At 35.9% G+C, this 16,201-nt stretch overlaps 1 protein-coding gene across 4 annotated transcripts in view; it reads left to right on the top strand.

Moving 5' to 3' along the window:
- The window catches only part of ARID4B (AT-rich interaction domain 4B), a 164,536-nt gene that overhangs the window by 73,659 nt on the left and 74,676 nt on the right, over window positions 1-16,201 (top strand). For all 4 annotated transcript variants that reach the window (XR_003116162.1, XM_025361430.1, XM_025361440.1 and 1 more), the window contains exons 6-8: window positions 2,278-2,357; window positions 8,711-8,802; window positions 14,697-14,835. Coding sequence is in view for 3 of the 4 variants with exons in the window: in XM_025361430.1 (XP_025217215.1) it covers window positions 2,278-2,357; window positions 8,711-8,802; window positions 14,697-14,835 (311 nt within the window). In the remaining variant the exon portion in view is untranslated. The remainder of the gene's footprint in view (window positions 1-2,277; window positions 2,358-8,710; window positions 8,803-14,696; window positions 14,836-16,201) is intronic.

Raw genomic sequence — 16,201 nt, 5'->3', positions numbered from 1 at the left:
AATGCTGGATTGAATGTTTTTTGTACCTAATTAGGTACTTAATTAGGATACCTATTGTATCCTAATACTTCTTTAGTGTACATACTAAGAAACAGAGGTTGAAGAAAAATATACTCTAAAAACTTCATTAGTTAATGAAAACCGCCTTCCTAAACGATACTGTTTTCTCAGTCCTTGTCAGATTTTATGTCATTTAAAAAAAATTTTTGCTAATTTGGACATAAAGTAATATCTCAGTCTTGTTTCAATATGCTCTTCCCATGATTGCTAGTGAGATGGAACATCTTTTCATGTTTATTGAAAGGAACATAATTTCATTTGTGTTTTCTCTGTTTTGAGTTGCTGGCTCTTTTATTCTTTCCCTTTTTCTCTTGAGATGATTTATCTTTTTACTATTTTTAGGACATGTGTTCTTTATATATTTTGGATATTAACTGTTTACTACTTCAGTTACACATATGTTTCTCCTGTTGCTTTATTCTTGTCTCTGCTTTTAATTTTCATGTAGTTAGTTGTTGTATGGTCACCTTTTATTTTGTAATTTTAGTTTTGAATCTTAAGAAAGCCTTTCATCAGTGTTATAAATCTATTTTCTAATGTATTCTAATTTTTTAACTTTTATTTATTTTTATTTTTGTTCTACAAATAGATTTTTATTTCACCTAGAGTAGTATGTATTTTTTCCAGTGTTCTAAAATAATGATTAAAAACTATTTGTCCTAGATTGATAGCCATTTATTCCAGTATTATTTATTAAAGGTAACAATTCCTACCATTCAATGACCTCAGAGATGACAGTAGACACCTAGTAATATGTTTGGTGATTTCAGAGTTTGATAGAACTTTCAGATAGAATAGGTGAGTTTTGTTTTTACTTTTTTGGTGTGAGAATAAAACCTGGTGAAAACAGAGGGAAAATTATTTGATTTTGAGACATAAGGAAATATTTGACTTTATGTAAGTGAGAAGACTGTGAGCAATTCTGTGTAGTGAGTATAGATGATGATTGGTTGTAATAGTCTACTAAATGTGACACTTATGTTGTGTATTTTAGTTACATCATTTAAAGATGTACTGAAAATTATTTATCCAGTCTCACATAATGTTAGTTGTTACGTAACATACAAGAATCTAATTTTAGTTCAGCCAGTGAGGAAAGGGCATTGCCTTTCTTTTAATCATTAATCATTTCTCAATAAATGTGAGATCCTGTTGAGCATCAGAAAAAGAAAAGAGAATCTAATTTTAATAAGGTAGGCAGAAACTGTAATTTCTAAAATCGAGATCTGGTAACATTATTTAAAACAGAGTTACTGTCTTCCCATGATTTCTAAATAATGTAGCATATCCCCAAATGATTTATGTATATCATAAATTTATGCATATAATACAAAAATAGTCATACATTCCATATCTGTTAACTTATGGTGGTTTTGCTGGGGCGTTTTAAGTACTTTATTTTTATTAAAAATTTTCCCCTATGTTATTGAGATATAATTGACAAAATCATGTAAATGTATATGTAACATGATGATCTGATATGCAAATATATTGTGAAATAATTACTGCAACCAAGTTGCTTAACACTTCCATCACCTTTTCGTAGACATGTTAGTATTTTAAGTCAGTAGTTTTCAACTGGGATGAATTTACCCCTCAGGGAACATTTGGCAATGCCTGGAGACATTTTAGTTTGTCACAGCTGGGAAGGGGGTGCTACTGGCATCTAGTGGGTAGAGGCCAGGAGTGCTGCTCAATATCCTGCAGTGCACAGGACAAGCCTACCACAACAGAGAATTTTCTGGTGCAGTATGTCACTAGTGACAGTGCTAAGCGCGAGAAACCCTACTTTAAATAATGAAAATACAGTTATTTTTTTGAAGGGGCAGTCTGACTGCATAAATTTGTAAGCTTTCTTAGGTAAATCTGTCAATATCTGTCAGTAGGAAAACCTGGCTTTTCTTTACCATTTTGAGAAGAGTTAATTAGCATTTAAGTGGTTTCCTCTTGAAATACCAGCTTCTTATTTTTATTTGGTATGTCCTGTTTTAGACAAGATGTTTTCATTTCATATATGTTGTTTCCGTTTCACTAGAAATTGGATAAGTTACTTTAATAACTATATTTGAAGTTACTAGAAAACATAAAATGTGAATTGAATTCCAAATATAGTCTTAAATAGTATATCTATTTGCACTCAGAAAATTATAATACATATCATCTCTTTGATCTTTGAAAAAATCCTTCAGTGGCTTCCATTTTTACTCCCTCTCATAGTTTTCGATGATGGAGATGAGAAGACACTGAGACGATCTTCACTGTGCCTGAAAGGAGAGAGGCATTTTGCTGAAAGTGAAGTAAGTCATCATTTAACAAATGAACATGTCTTAATATTTTTTACTGGGAGGAATAAATTTTTGTTTTCTCAACTCAGTCGATGTACTTCCTAATCAGGAAAGTTCATTAATACACAGTACCATTATGATGTAATCTGTGAAAGCTGTTTAAGGTCCTGTGTTTGAGCACCAGGTTCTGTCTTCTTTTTTGTCTATGTAAAGTGTTTTAGTATTTGTCCACAGGTAAAATACAATGGGCTTTAATTATTATCTTTAGGCAGTTTTTAAATAGATTTAAAATTTGTAAATAACTAGAAAGCAGATTTCTGATTTGTAATCTACTTGATCCTTGCCATAAAGGACGTATTGATACAACAGTCTTTAACTACCGCTACTGCTATTAACTGATATTATTATACCCTCTCCTCTTGCCTGACTGACCTTCCTAAAATTGTCCCTTCCATTCCCTATCATCCTTTTAGATTGATTTAGCTCTTATTCCCTAACATTGAAATATGAGTACATAATTATTTATTGTCTGCTTTCCTCACTAGAATGTGTCACAGGGGCAGGGACTTTGTATACAATCTTCTTTAGGGCTTTGTTCCTAGTTGCTGTAACAGTGCCTGATACTGAGTATGAACTTCATAAGTGTTAGTTGGATGAATAGATGAGGTGCTTATAATTGCCAGGGACTTTGCTAAGTGCTTTACATACATTATTGCATTTGCAACATTATGAGGTAGTTACTATTATTATCCCCAGCTTTCAGATTAAGAAATGGATAGCTAGAGCTGTTTTTCTAACCAGCACTTTCTAGCACCAAAGCCATATCCTTAAATTGAAAGATGTTAGTAAGAACGGAGGGTTCACAAAGTTTTGTAACTAACTTGCTTGCAATTCAGAATTTAAAAGATAGATGTTACTCTGAATGGTGTCGTGTTATCTAATCCAGTCTACAGATATTCATTGATGCACAGTGTGGCCAGGCTATTTCTTTTTTCTAGTCAGTATTTGGAATAGTGTTTCTTTGGGGATATTTTAATATTCCTTATTAACCTATTAGACTTTATGTTTTTGTTTTGAAAAATTTTTGCTTCTCTTAATGATTGAATTCCCACTTAAATTTAGAATTTGGGACAGGTTCTCTGTATTGTAATTCCAGCTTATCCCTTTAGTCTCATATTCAACCACTTCCCTGTACTTCTGCCTTATTAGACTGCTTGGTATCTTCAGACTACGGTCCATACTTTATTGACTCCTTTCCTCTTGTTGGAATCTCACTTATGTTGAAGGCCATTATAAATGCTTCCTCCTCCATGATGTCTTTTGTGAGCTCTCTACCCAAATTGGATCTCTTTATCTTTTGGTCCTTTTGCACTTCTCTTGCTTATTCTTGTTTTAGAGTCTTTTTTTTTTTTTTTAACTTTTCTCATTTTCGCTGTAAGATTTTAAGCTGTTTTAGGGGAATATCCTTTTATTCCTCACTTGATAGGCCCCCCTTTTCCTAGCAATTTCTACACAAAAGCCTTCAACAAATATGTGTGGAATAAACTGAAGGTTGACATATAGTAAATACAGACAGCTTTGGGTCAAGTATAGTGATAAAGTACAGAATTCTCCCTGAGTTTGTGGAATTATTTTAATTTCATTTCTGTACAGTCAGTGAGTATGAGGACTTGAAGATGTGGTTTTTCTCCTGTTAACCGAAGGTCTGCATTTTATTTTTTTAGTCTAGAGAAACAGCCAAAATACTACTTTTTTTTAACCAGGATAATTTTGAGTTGGAATGGTTCATAAGATAGTTGTAGGTTAAATGCTGAAGGTAATATGAACAAGTGGCTGTGTATCCTTCATCTCTTCAAGGAGATTCAGTTTTAGTGTGTCTGTGCAGGTGTGTACTTTTGATTTTTGTTTTGCTAGAAGGAAATTAGAATACTGGTGTGTGAATCTTTAACTCCCCTCTGATGTGCCAGGAGCTGTGTAGTGCTAGGTACCGGGACAAAGGGTAAGCCAAGTCATGTAAACATGGAACTTATCGTTGGATACTTACCGTCTGTTGGAGGAGAAAAAGCATTAATCAAACAATCAAACATATTTTAAGATTTAAGTGTCGTAAGCCCTATGAAGATGTGGTCCAGAGTGTACCCCAATAGGGGAATTTAATCTACCATCTGTATGTTCTTTTCTCTTTATTTGGTATTTTTCATATTGTTTTAAAAGTTTTAATGTTTTTGAAAGACCATTCAGAGTATTAGCAGTAGTAGTCATAACATTGTCCTTTAAGAGGAAAGCCACTTCATACTGGCAGTATTTTGGGTCACTAATCCCGTTTAATAAACTACTGAAATTAATCCCAGTTCATAAACACTGAAATTCAAGATTCGTGGAAAGAGATCACAATTGCACTTCAGTCAGTTTATTTTTTTAATAATTTAATTTTGTTTTGTTTTGTTTTATTTTATTTTATTTTTTGAGATGGCGTCTCACTCTGTTGCCCAGGCTGGAGTGCAGTGGCGCCATCTCAGCTCACTGCAAGCTCCGCCTCCCGGGTTCACGCCATTCTCCTGCCTCAGCCTCCCGAGTAGCTGGGACTACAGGCACCTGCCCCCACGCCTGGCTAATTTTTTTGTATTTTTAGATTTAGTAGAGATGGGGTTTCACCGTTTTAGCCAGGATGGTTTTGATCTCCTGACCTGGTGATCCACCCGCCCCGGCCTCCCAAAGTGCTGGGATTACAGGCTTGAGCTACCGCGCCCAACCTCAGTGAGTTTAAATTCCAACACTGAAGCCACTGGTTTTAGCCATAACCAGCTTAGTGAGTGTGTTACCTGCTGCTTAACATCTGTAGGACAGTTTAGGTATTTCTAAAGACCATTCATACTTTGAGTTTTATACAAAAGTGGATTCATCATCTGGTTTTTTTTTTTGGAGACAGTCTTGTTCTGTCGCCCAGACTGGAGTGTAGTGGCTGGCATGATCTTGGCTTACTGTAGCCTCTGCCTCCCAGGTTCAAGCAATTCTCATGCCTCAGCCTCTTGAGCATCTGGGACTACAAGCGTGCACAAGCACACCCGACTAATTTTTGTATTTTTAGTAGAGATGGGGTTTCGCCATGTCGGCCGGGCTGGTCTTGAACTCCTAGCCTCAAGTGATCCTCCTACCTTGGCCTCCCAAAGTGCTAGGATTACAGGCATGAGCCACCACGCCTGGCCAATTATCTGGTATTCTTTCTTTGTGTTTACTACATGCAATTGAAAACTCTAGAGAAGTTTAGGTAAAATCCCAGTTCCATATTTTCTGCAGCCCATTTTAGGTAATAGGGCCATAGACTCTTTCCCTCTAGGCCCGTGTAGTTTTCTATGTGCCTTTAATACAGCTTTCAGGAGCCTCTGGTTTTTACTCTTTAGGTATAAGATGGGACAAATTCTACCCTCCCCCCAGGTCTTTTCAGTCCCTTGAAGTAAACATGCCCCTGCTTTCCTGGACATTGAGGCAGGGACAGAGATACTGCTTCTTAGGTTTCTTCTTGTTACATACTAGGGGAGAGTCTGTGGTCTCTTATTTGAAGATTACTATGTGTTATTCTTAAACAACTCTTTAGAAATTTTCTTTCCTGTAGCAAGTGAAATGACTAACAGATACTTAAAATAGAAATCACAGTGTGTAATATAAATCTCTCTCTCTCTCTCTTTTCTGCTTTCAAGAGAGCAACCTTAATTTTTTGTGGGGACAGCATACATTTAATCCATCTGTTTGCCTGGCAGAAAGTGAATGCAGATTAATTTGTTTTCCCTGTTTACCATATATAGTCATTTAGTAATACTCTATAGTGATAAAGTATTACCAAAATAGTATTTCAGATTACGTAGAAATTTTCACCATAGGAGTTAATGACAGACAACATCTAGATTTTCTGGGCCGGGTGTGGTGGCTTGTGCCTGTAATCCCAGATGTTTGGGAGGCAGAGTTGGGCAGATGGCTTGAGCCCAGGAGTTTGAGATCAGCCTGGACAACATTGCAAAAGCCCATCTCTACAAAAAAATATAAAAATTAGCTGGGTGTGGTAGTGCACACCTGTGGTCCCAGCTACTTGGGAGGCTGAGGTGGAAGGATTGCTTGAGCCCAGGAGCTTGAGGCTGCAGTGATCAGTGATCATGCCACTGCACTCCAGTCTGAATGATAAAGTGACAGAATAAAAAGAGTTTCTGCTTGGTATATATTGAGTTTAGGACAACTTTTGCCTCCAAATAATTTTTTTTTGTTTTTTTTTGAGATGGAATTTTGCTCTTGTTGCCCAGGCTGGAGTGCAATGGTGCAATCTTGGCTCATCGCAACCTCTGCCTCCCAGGTTCAAGCGATTCTCCTGCTTCAGCCTCCCGAGTAGCTGGGATTACAGGCGCCTGCCACCACGCCAGGCTAATTTTTTTTTTTTTTTTTTTTTTTGAGCCGGAGTCTCGCTCTGTGCCCCAGGCTGGAGTGCAGTGGCGCAATTTCGGCTCACTGAAAGCTCCGCCTCCCAGGTTCACGCCATTCTCCTGCCTCAGCCTCCTGAGTAGCTGGACTACAGGCGCCCGCCACCGCGCCCGGCTAATTTTTTGTATTTTTAGTAGAGACGGGGTTTCACCGTGTTAGCCAGGATGGTCTCGATCTCCTGACCTTGTGATCCGCCCGCCTCGGCCTCCCAAAGTGCTGGGATTACAGGCGTGAGCCACTGCGCCCGGCCTAATTTTGTATTTTTAGTAGAGAGGAGTCTCCATGTTGGTCAGGCTGGTCTCCAATTCCCCATCTCAGGTGATCCGTCTGCCTCGGCCTCCCAGAGTTCTGGGATTATAGGTGTGAGCCACCACGCCCAGCCCAAATAATATTTTTTAAATGCCTGATTTAAGGTTCATAAGGATAGGATTAGGTTCTGCACAAACTAAATTTAAAAGATTAGATTTTTTGCCTGATGAGGATTATGAAAGTTATGATTTTTGTCAGTCTTTTGAAGGAATCAATCTTTAGTTAATCCTTTATGGCTAGTACCTTTTTTCTTGATTATATTGTTTGTTGTTAGATACATACATCTATGTACCTTAAACACATTTACATATATTCTAATGAATTATGTAAAAAAGATTTGTTAATATGGTTCATCTTTTCACATTTTAGTTCATTGTAGTTATAACAAAATTGTCTGAATTGTTAAAAAGTTAAATATTTCTTTTTTCTTTTTTTTTTTTTTTTTGAGACAGAGTCTCGCTCTGTTGCCCAGGCTGGAGTGCAGTGGCGCGATCTTGGCTCACTGCAGCCTATGCCTCCAAGGCTCACGCCATTCTCCTGCCTCAGCCTCCCGAGCAGCTGGGACTACAGGTGCCCGCCACCACACCTGGCTAATTTTTTTATATTTTTAATAGAGATGGGGTTTCACCATGTTCGCCAGGATGGTCTCGATTTCCTGACCTCGTGATCCGCCTGCCTCGGCCTCCCAAAGTGTTGGGATTACAGGCGTGAGCCACTGCACCCGGCCTAAATATTTCTTTTTACATATTACATTAGTTAGTTTAGATGCCTGCTCTTTAATTCTAAGTTGATGGATACTCTCTGTTATACCACCCTGGTTTGTAACTTTAAGAAATCTCTTTGTCTTAAATAGTTCCTCACTTTTTTTTATCTGGGCAGTTGTCTTGGGAATCTCTAGTTGCTCTGGTGTTTGTGAAATCATTTATAACAGGAAAGATTCTTCTTAGGATGAGGAAAGGAATAGAAACTGGAAAATCTTAAGAAAATGTAGGAAAGGAAAAAATTCAAATGTAGAAATAAAATGTAATTTAAAAATTAAGTAAAATTAATGTTACATTTTATTAAAAAAGGTTTATTGCAGAAAATGTTTGCAGAGTAGTAATATAACTTGGAGGCTTTTTGTTCATGCAGTCGATGCTTTATCTTCATAATTAATTTTGTTTATTTTACTTATTAATTTTATTTTATGGATTATGATTCCCTATGTACAAATTAATACTGGAGCTGCAGTTGGCCCTAACCTTACAAATAGATTTCTTAATTCTCACATCTGTCTTTCCACTGAGCTGTGTTTGTTTTGTATTGTAATCATTCTTAGATAACCTATCAACCTTCACATAGGGAATGAATCTAGAGAGAGCAGCCAAATTTCTTTTCACTTTTTTTTTTTCCAGCAGTGAGCTCATTCATCTTTATTCTAATATCTTTGAAACCAGAATTTTCTATCTTTAGGAAAGCTGTGTTTTAGCTTCCCTGGGGGGAGAGTGTAATTTCAAAATCTGAGCATATTCTTAAATTGATTTGATTTAAAGCAAAGAAGGCACTTGCAAAGTGGTAATTTTTTGATGGGTTTATGTTCTTACCCACAGACATTAGACCAGCTCCCACTCACCAACCCTGAGCATTTTGGCACTCCAGTCATAGGAAAGAAAACAAATAGAGGAAGAAGATCTAATCATATGTAAGTCCATTTTCATAACTGTTAGTTGAACCTGAATTCATTTCTCCTTCTAGTATTGTTTATAGTTATTTTAAAATTGTAATTTGCAAAATGCTAACCAGATCTAATAGTAATTTCAGATCTAATAGTAATTTCAGACTCCTCAGCATGGGTGATTGAGGTTCTCCATGCTTAGGCAACCTTACTTAACAGCTGTATCTGCCTTCAGTTTCTCCCTGCATGTTATCTTGATGCTGTAGTCAAAATGAAACCAGTCAGTAATACATCGCTTGTTTTCTAATATCATGCTTTTATTCATGCTATTATTTTTGGTCTCCATGCCTCCCTTCCCCATAACTGTCTTGTCCATGCCTTAATTCTCAACAAAAATGCTTAAACCTTTATATGAACCATTTTGTGTCTCCCCACACTTTCCTTGAAACCAGACATGTTTCTCTCCCCTCTAAACCCAATTCTCTGGCGTAGTATGAACTGTGGAGCCAGTTGGTCTGGGTTTGAATCCTGGCTCTGCCACTTACTTGCTGTGTGATCTTGGGATGTTTACTTAATCTTTTCATACCTGAATTCTTATCTATAAAATTGGGATTATAATATTACCTATCTCTTAGTGTTGTTGTGAAAATTAAGTGAATTCATATTCTTAAAGTGTTTATAGAGTAAATGTTATGTAAGTACTAGATAATCAACATCATATATTGACATGAAAAATTTCATGGTGCAATACCAGTATGTAACATAATGTCATTTATATATGAAAATGTGTTTACATGTAAATATAAAAATTCTGCTTCCTGGTATTTATGTCTGACAAGTAGGACTGGTTCTTGCTGCATTATTCGAACTTAAAAAAATTTCTACATTGTTATATATAATATAGGAAAAATAGTCTCTTGTCAATAAGTTTTTTTAATTTTGAAAAGATTGCATCTAGTATTTAGACATAGTTTTACGATTTTACATACATCATCCTAAAGTGGAAACATAAGTTTAAAAATGAATTTATTGTGCAATATTACGTAATATTGACCTGCAGATATGACCAAAAATTATGATCTGTTAAAAAGTCAGTTAGTTTTTATTTCCTCTTCTATCGTTCCCCAACTGTTAGATGTTTCTTAGTTGAGGTGTCCGTTTTGTGAATATGAGAATAAAGCATGCATTTGTTACTGAATAAGTTGATCTTTGCTTTCTAAAGACTCCAGCAAATATTCTAAGTTAGTGATTTTCCTGTTGAGAATCTCTATGTGTAATGAGAGATTTGCTGTGGAGATTGTGTTATACATGTGCAAAGTATGAATGCAGACCAAAGGTTGAGAATTACTCGTGTAGGAATGAAGACCTGCTCTGTCTGTAATCTTGTTTTGCTTGCTCTTCCTTCCCCCTCTCTACCATGGTTGGTCATTCCCACTGCCAAGGAACCTGACAATGTTATTCTTGCTTGGCGTTTTAAGCCTTGGTGTGTAAGCATTACAGGCAAGTACTGCAGTTCGAAATGCCCATCTCCTTAATTACATTTGCTTAAAGTTCTTTCTCCCCTTTCTTCAGAGTGATTTTCTGAAACAAAGTCTTAAACCTGAATCTTAAGGGCATTCATCTGACCTTCATTTCTTCTTCCATTACTCCATTGAAAAAAGTCTTTGCTGTGGTCTCAGATTGCCATTTAAAATGTATTTTTGTTCAAAAATATATAAAGTTATCTCTTCTTAGGATTCCCAGGACTTCGTTGTTGGAGTGATGTATCACCAAATTTGTTTTCTTTTAGCAGCTGTTATTCCATGTCTCAATTAATCTACCCCTAGTTATTCCAAAATTGATTACTTTTAACATCTTCCATTAAATTGAGTTTCAGTATATTCTACCTTTAACCCTAGTAAGTTCAAGTATTTTCTTTTTTTAATGATTATCATCGTCTAGCTTTATTTTCTTAAAGCAGGTTATTGATTCTTTTAATCAATGTATTACTGGATTGAATTTTCTCCTTATAATTTACCCATTGTTTGCAGCGGTTGTGTTTAAGTCATCCAGAAGAATAGAATACCTGGAATTATGGAAGTATTTGTTTGTCCCTCTCCTCTTGAAGTTGTTTTCCAATAATCTGGCAGATGTTTATGTGCAACTGCTACAATAGGAAAGCAGTCTGTTTGCTATTATTTTTCCCCCCTTCGGAAAAAAGACAAAACATAAGGTTTACAATGAATCTTGTTAATAAGGTATTATATGAGTATAGATTTTACCCAGTAACAGTGCTAAGATTTACCCAATACCTGGTTTATACTTGCTATTTAAATACAGGCCTGCAGATCTGAACACATGTTTAAATTAGTTTATTATTCACATATCATAAAATTTACTCTTTTGTTATATGTTTTAATCTGTAGATTTGTATCCAATAATTCACCCTTTTAAAGTGTACAGTTTAGTGGTTTTTAGTATATTCGTAAAGTTGTGTAACTATCATCACTATCTAATTCCAGAAGATCTTTTTATTTTGCCACTTTATTTTGAGAATTTGATTCATTTCCTCCTTGATAACAATTGAGAAAAAAATTAAAACCCATTTATAGTTAAGCGTACATAGGTTGTGTGTGTTTTAATGTCTAAGAAGGTATATACATTGTCAGTTTTCTGGATACTAATAGAACATTTCAGTTTACAGAGTTTGAAACAGTAAACTGATTTGCCTAAAATAAAAAAGAATCAGAATTGCATGTCAAAGGTTAAGCCTCTTGTTTTTGCTCAATTTGTATCATTATTTGGTATTCCTTGGCCCATGTCTTGTCTAAAGTTCGTCTTTCTTGATTTACAACTAATTAGAGTTAATAGTGAGTGTGATCAGTTTTAAGTGATTGGCTGTTAGAATATTATGGTAAAAATTTCTGTGTAATTAACTTTATTTCTAGTGATATCATCAGATTTTATTTCATAGAGACAGTGCATTATTTTGTTGTGGCTCTACAAATACCTTGTCACCAAAGAAATAGCAATGTCAGAAATGAATAAAAATCAAGCAGACACTCTGCTTGCTCTGTCTTTGCTCCTGTAAAATATTTTGGATGCTCATTAATTTTAGTTTATTAGTTTATTGAGTACCTGTCTGTGTAAACAGTTTTCTGGCTAAGCTCCTCTAAAAGGAAAAGTTAAAGAGCTTCATGTATAATAGTATGGTTTACACTGATTGTATACATTTTGTGATTTTAGAAAAAAATCAAATACCATAGTAAAAAAAATAAGTATTTTTACTTTATTTTATGAACAAGTGTTTGTTGAGTATCTATACTGTGCCAAGCATTGTTCAGGTACTTGAGATATGTCAATAAACAAAAAAATTACTTTAAAAATCTTCAACTTAGAGCTTACATTCTCTCAGGGGAGGAGATAGTGAATTAAACATTGGGTTCACATACTTGTTGTGGAAGAATAAACATAAATAAGTAAATTATATAGTATAATAAAAGTGAATGCTGTGGTAATAAGAAGAGCAAGAGGAAAAGAGGTAGATGGGCAGGGGTGGTAAATTTGAATAAGGTGGAACAAAGTCTTGAGTAGGTGAGGGGGAAGTGGCATCTAGTCTAAAAGAGGGGATGATTTTAGATAGGAACTTTGCGATTTTATGTGTAAGGTGGATAGATGTTTCAGCTAGCTGAACAAAAGTGTTTTGTTTTTCTTTTTGACATACTGTGAAATCTGAAGTCTTAGCACTTAAGTCTTAAGAAAAGTTACAATTTGTAAAAATGATGCAGATAACTTTGTTAGTCAAATAAAGCCCCCTTTTCCCAATGTTTTACAGATTTTGATATATGTTATCTCTGACATTGTAGCTTTCTAGCTGCTAACTTACAATAGAGTGTTCATAAACCTCTAGCTGAATGAGTCTTCTGTGGCTACTTTGAAAAAGCAATAATTACGATTTTAAGCTTGGTTGTATTCTGTAGTCATTAGAAAGTTAAAAAAGTCACTACTCTTAAGCTCTTCTAAATCAAGTAGAAATCAGACTTGTGAGGACTGTCATTACTGTCCTAAGCTGTATGTCTATGTGTAGGGTCTTATGCTCCACTAGTATAAAGGTAGTTGAGTTTTCCTATTGTTACCTACTTTCTAAGGAGAGATTGACCTTCTTTAAGTGCCATTGAAGTACAATACATCTTTTTTTTTTTTTTTTTGAGACGGAGTCTCACTCTGTCACCCGGCTCACCGCAACCTTCCCCTCCCAGGTTCAGGCAATTCTCCTGCCTCAGCCTTCGATCCGGAGTGGCTGGGATTATAGGCGCCCGACACCACGCCTGGCTAATTGTTGTATTTTTAGTAGAGACAAGGTTTCACCATTTTGGCCAGACTGGTCTCAAACTCCTGACTCAGGTGATCCACCCGCCTCGGCCTCCCAGAGTGCTGGGAGTACAATACTCCCAGCCAAAGTACAATACTTATATTCAATAGCAAGCTTTGAAGATTTGCTTTGTTTCTGCCAGGGAACAATTTTTGTTATTTGACTGATCATTGAAATCAAGGGGGTGGTATTCCCCATGTCACTTTAAAAAGCTTAATATTATTATAATAGTTTTTACTTTTTTGGCCAGGTGGGGTAACTCACGCCTGTATTTCCAGAACTTTGGGAGGTAAGGTGGGTGGATCACGAGGTCAGGAGATGGAGACTATCCTGGCTGACATGGTGAAACCCCTTCTCTACTAAAAATACAAAAATTAGCTGGGCATGGTGGCGGTCTCCTGTAGTCCCAGCTACTCAGGAGGCTGAGGCAGGAGAATCGCTTGAACCCAGGAGGCAGAGATTGCAGTGAGCTGAGATGGCACCACTGCACTCCAGCCTGGCGACAGAGCTAGACTCCATCTCAAAAAAGAAAAAAGTAGTTTTCACTTTGTTTACATTTATATTGGAATATATAAATATAAAGACATGACAATTACTTTCATACTTTTGGAAAGGCATCAAAGACAAATTGAGAGTATAACTAGATAGTGTACAAAATAGGTAAATCATGTCTGAAGTTTTTTTTAATAGTTTGTCAGTTTTCCTTTTTTGGTCAGTGAAATTGATCATTGCAAACTATCTGAAAAACACTTTTATCTTTGTAGGTGTTCAATAATAGCCATTCTAAAAAGGGCATATGTTATTGTCCATCAAACATTTCCTAGTCTTGACTCATTCTGGGCATTTTCTTTGGTGCTGATTCTTTATTAGAATCAGATTCAAATTGGAATAGCTTTTTGTTTTGTTTTTCTTTTTACTACACTTTTCTTAGATGTCAAATTGATGGTTTCAGATACTTTTTCTTCTGACAGTTGTCTTTCTAATTTACTAGTCCAATATTTAATGTTACTGAAAGGACTTTCTGTTTTTCTTTTAATTTTGAAAGTGCTTAACATCATACAAAAGAAGCTTATCCATTTGTTGTTATGGAGAGCAGTGGTGATCTCTTTTCAGATTGCCTCCTCTTCCCACCCTAACCTCAGTTAATAAAGGTCTGCTCTCCTACCTTTTAAAATTAACTTTGTACTAGAGATGTAGAATTACTATCTCCAGAATTCCTTTAATTTGATATTGGGATTGTATATATTTTAGTATAGTACTGGGATGTTTAATATGGGGCTTCCGCCTTTTTGAGGATTTGGGAACCAGTTATTTGTCCTGATCTTCCTCTTCAGTTTTTCACAGTAGCACTAAATAAACCAGAAATTTTTTTAGGAAAATGGTGTGCTTTCCTCTCATGATAAACTCTTGCTGTTACTTTTTTAGAAATTTAGAAAATGATTTAAGATTTAAATTAGCCATTTTGCAGGTCTTAGGAAATGTAGTTAAGAGTTTGGGAATACCTATATTCATCATTGGCATGCTTATTTGTGAGGATAAATGGAAATATTTTATTTTTTTCTCTCCTTAGACCAGAGGAAGAGTCTTCATCATCCTCCAGTGATGAAGATGAGGATGATAGGAAACAGATTGATGAGCTACTAGGCAAAGTTGTATGTGTAGATTACATTAGTTTGGATAAAAAGAAAGCACTGTGGTTTCCTGCATTGGTGAGTAGCTTCACTATAAAAGAGTTTAATTTCAAACTATATAAGTTTATGAAGAAAACAATTTTCTTACTAATGTTTTTCATAGGTACAAAATGAGGAAATGTTTTTAGCGTTATTTAGTTCACACTAAGCTTACTTTTAATGTTGTCTTTGAATACAAAGAACTCTTGAAGCCATTCAGGAAAGGCAAAATCTTGATAATCTTAGAGGTTTAGCCGTGTGGAAGTTTAATTCTCTCTCTCTCTCTCTCTCTTTGTAGAAAATTCATGATACAAACTTTTAAAGCTCCTAAGTCCATGTAGGTCTAGATTGCAAAAGAACAACAGAATCTTTATTGGTTGACAAGGATAACTAGACATTTTCTTCATACTTAATGAGTCAGGGTGTTTCCATCCTTGATCTTAATCTTGCCTTTTGGGTACTCCCTATATAATCATGACTGCAGTTATATGTTACTCCACTCTTCAATTTTCTCTACAGTAGATTTTTAATTCTACCTACTTTTTAATGTTTTTCTCTCCAAAAGATTGCAACTCCTTAGATTCCATGTTAAATATTTTGCATTTTTCCCTTGTTTTCTCACATTGCCTTGTTGTGATTCTGAGGAGGTACTCAGGATTTATTATCAGGAGTATCCTCGTGATTGTCCCAAGTTCCTGTATTTCAAACTGTTGAGACAGATGACAGAAAGCCTTTTGAGTTTTTTATCTCTCTGTTTTTCATAACCACTAGCTTCTTTAGCAAGTTGAAAGGGCCATGTATAGAGCATTTTCTTTGACTTTTACGAAGGGAACATATACTAACATCTTTCACAGACATAACTAGGCTGCTTTTCAAATAATCTTTTAGTAGACAAAATAATTTGTAGCTCTTAAAGTAAATAGAGGTTCAATTAATAATTAGCTCTATATCATACTTTAATGAAGGTTTAATTCTGTGGCAATAAGAATGCATTTTTTTCTGGACAGGATATAATTGGATAAGTCACTTAAGCTTTTAAATTTCAAGTAGGAGACTGAAGTTAATAATCAATATGTCTTAAGAATTATCTTGGGCCGGGCGCGGTGGCTCAAGCCTGTAATCCCAGCACTTTGGGAGGCCAAGATGGGCGGATCACGAGGTCAGGAGATGGAGACCATCCTGGCTATCACGGTGAAACCCCGTCTCTACTAAAAATACAAAAAAACTAGCCGGGCGAGGTGGCGGGCGCCTGTAGTCCCAGCTACTCGGGAGGCTGAGGCCGGAGAATGGCGTGAACCTGGGAGGCGGAGCTTGCAGTGAGCTGAGATCCGGCCACTGCACTCCAGCCTGGGTGACAGAGCAAGACTCCGTCTCAAAAAAAAAAAAAAAAAAAAAAAAAGAAAAA

The sequence above is a fragment of the Theropithecus gelada genome, chromosome 1, assembly GCF_003255815.1.
Source record: "Theropithecus gelada isolate Dixy chromosome 1, Tgel_1.0, whole genome shotgun sequence".
NCBI lineage: Eukaryota > Metazoa > Chordata > Mammalia > Primates > Cercopithecidae > Theropithecus > Theropithecus gelada.
Note: the sequence above shows the minus strand (reverse complement) of the source record. Positions and strands in the feature narration are given on the sequence as shown.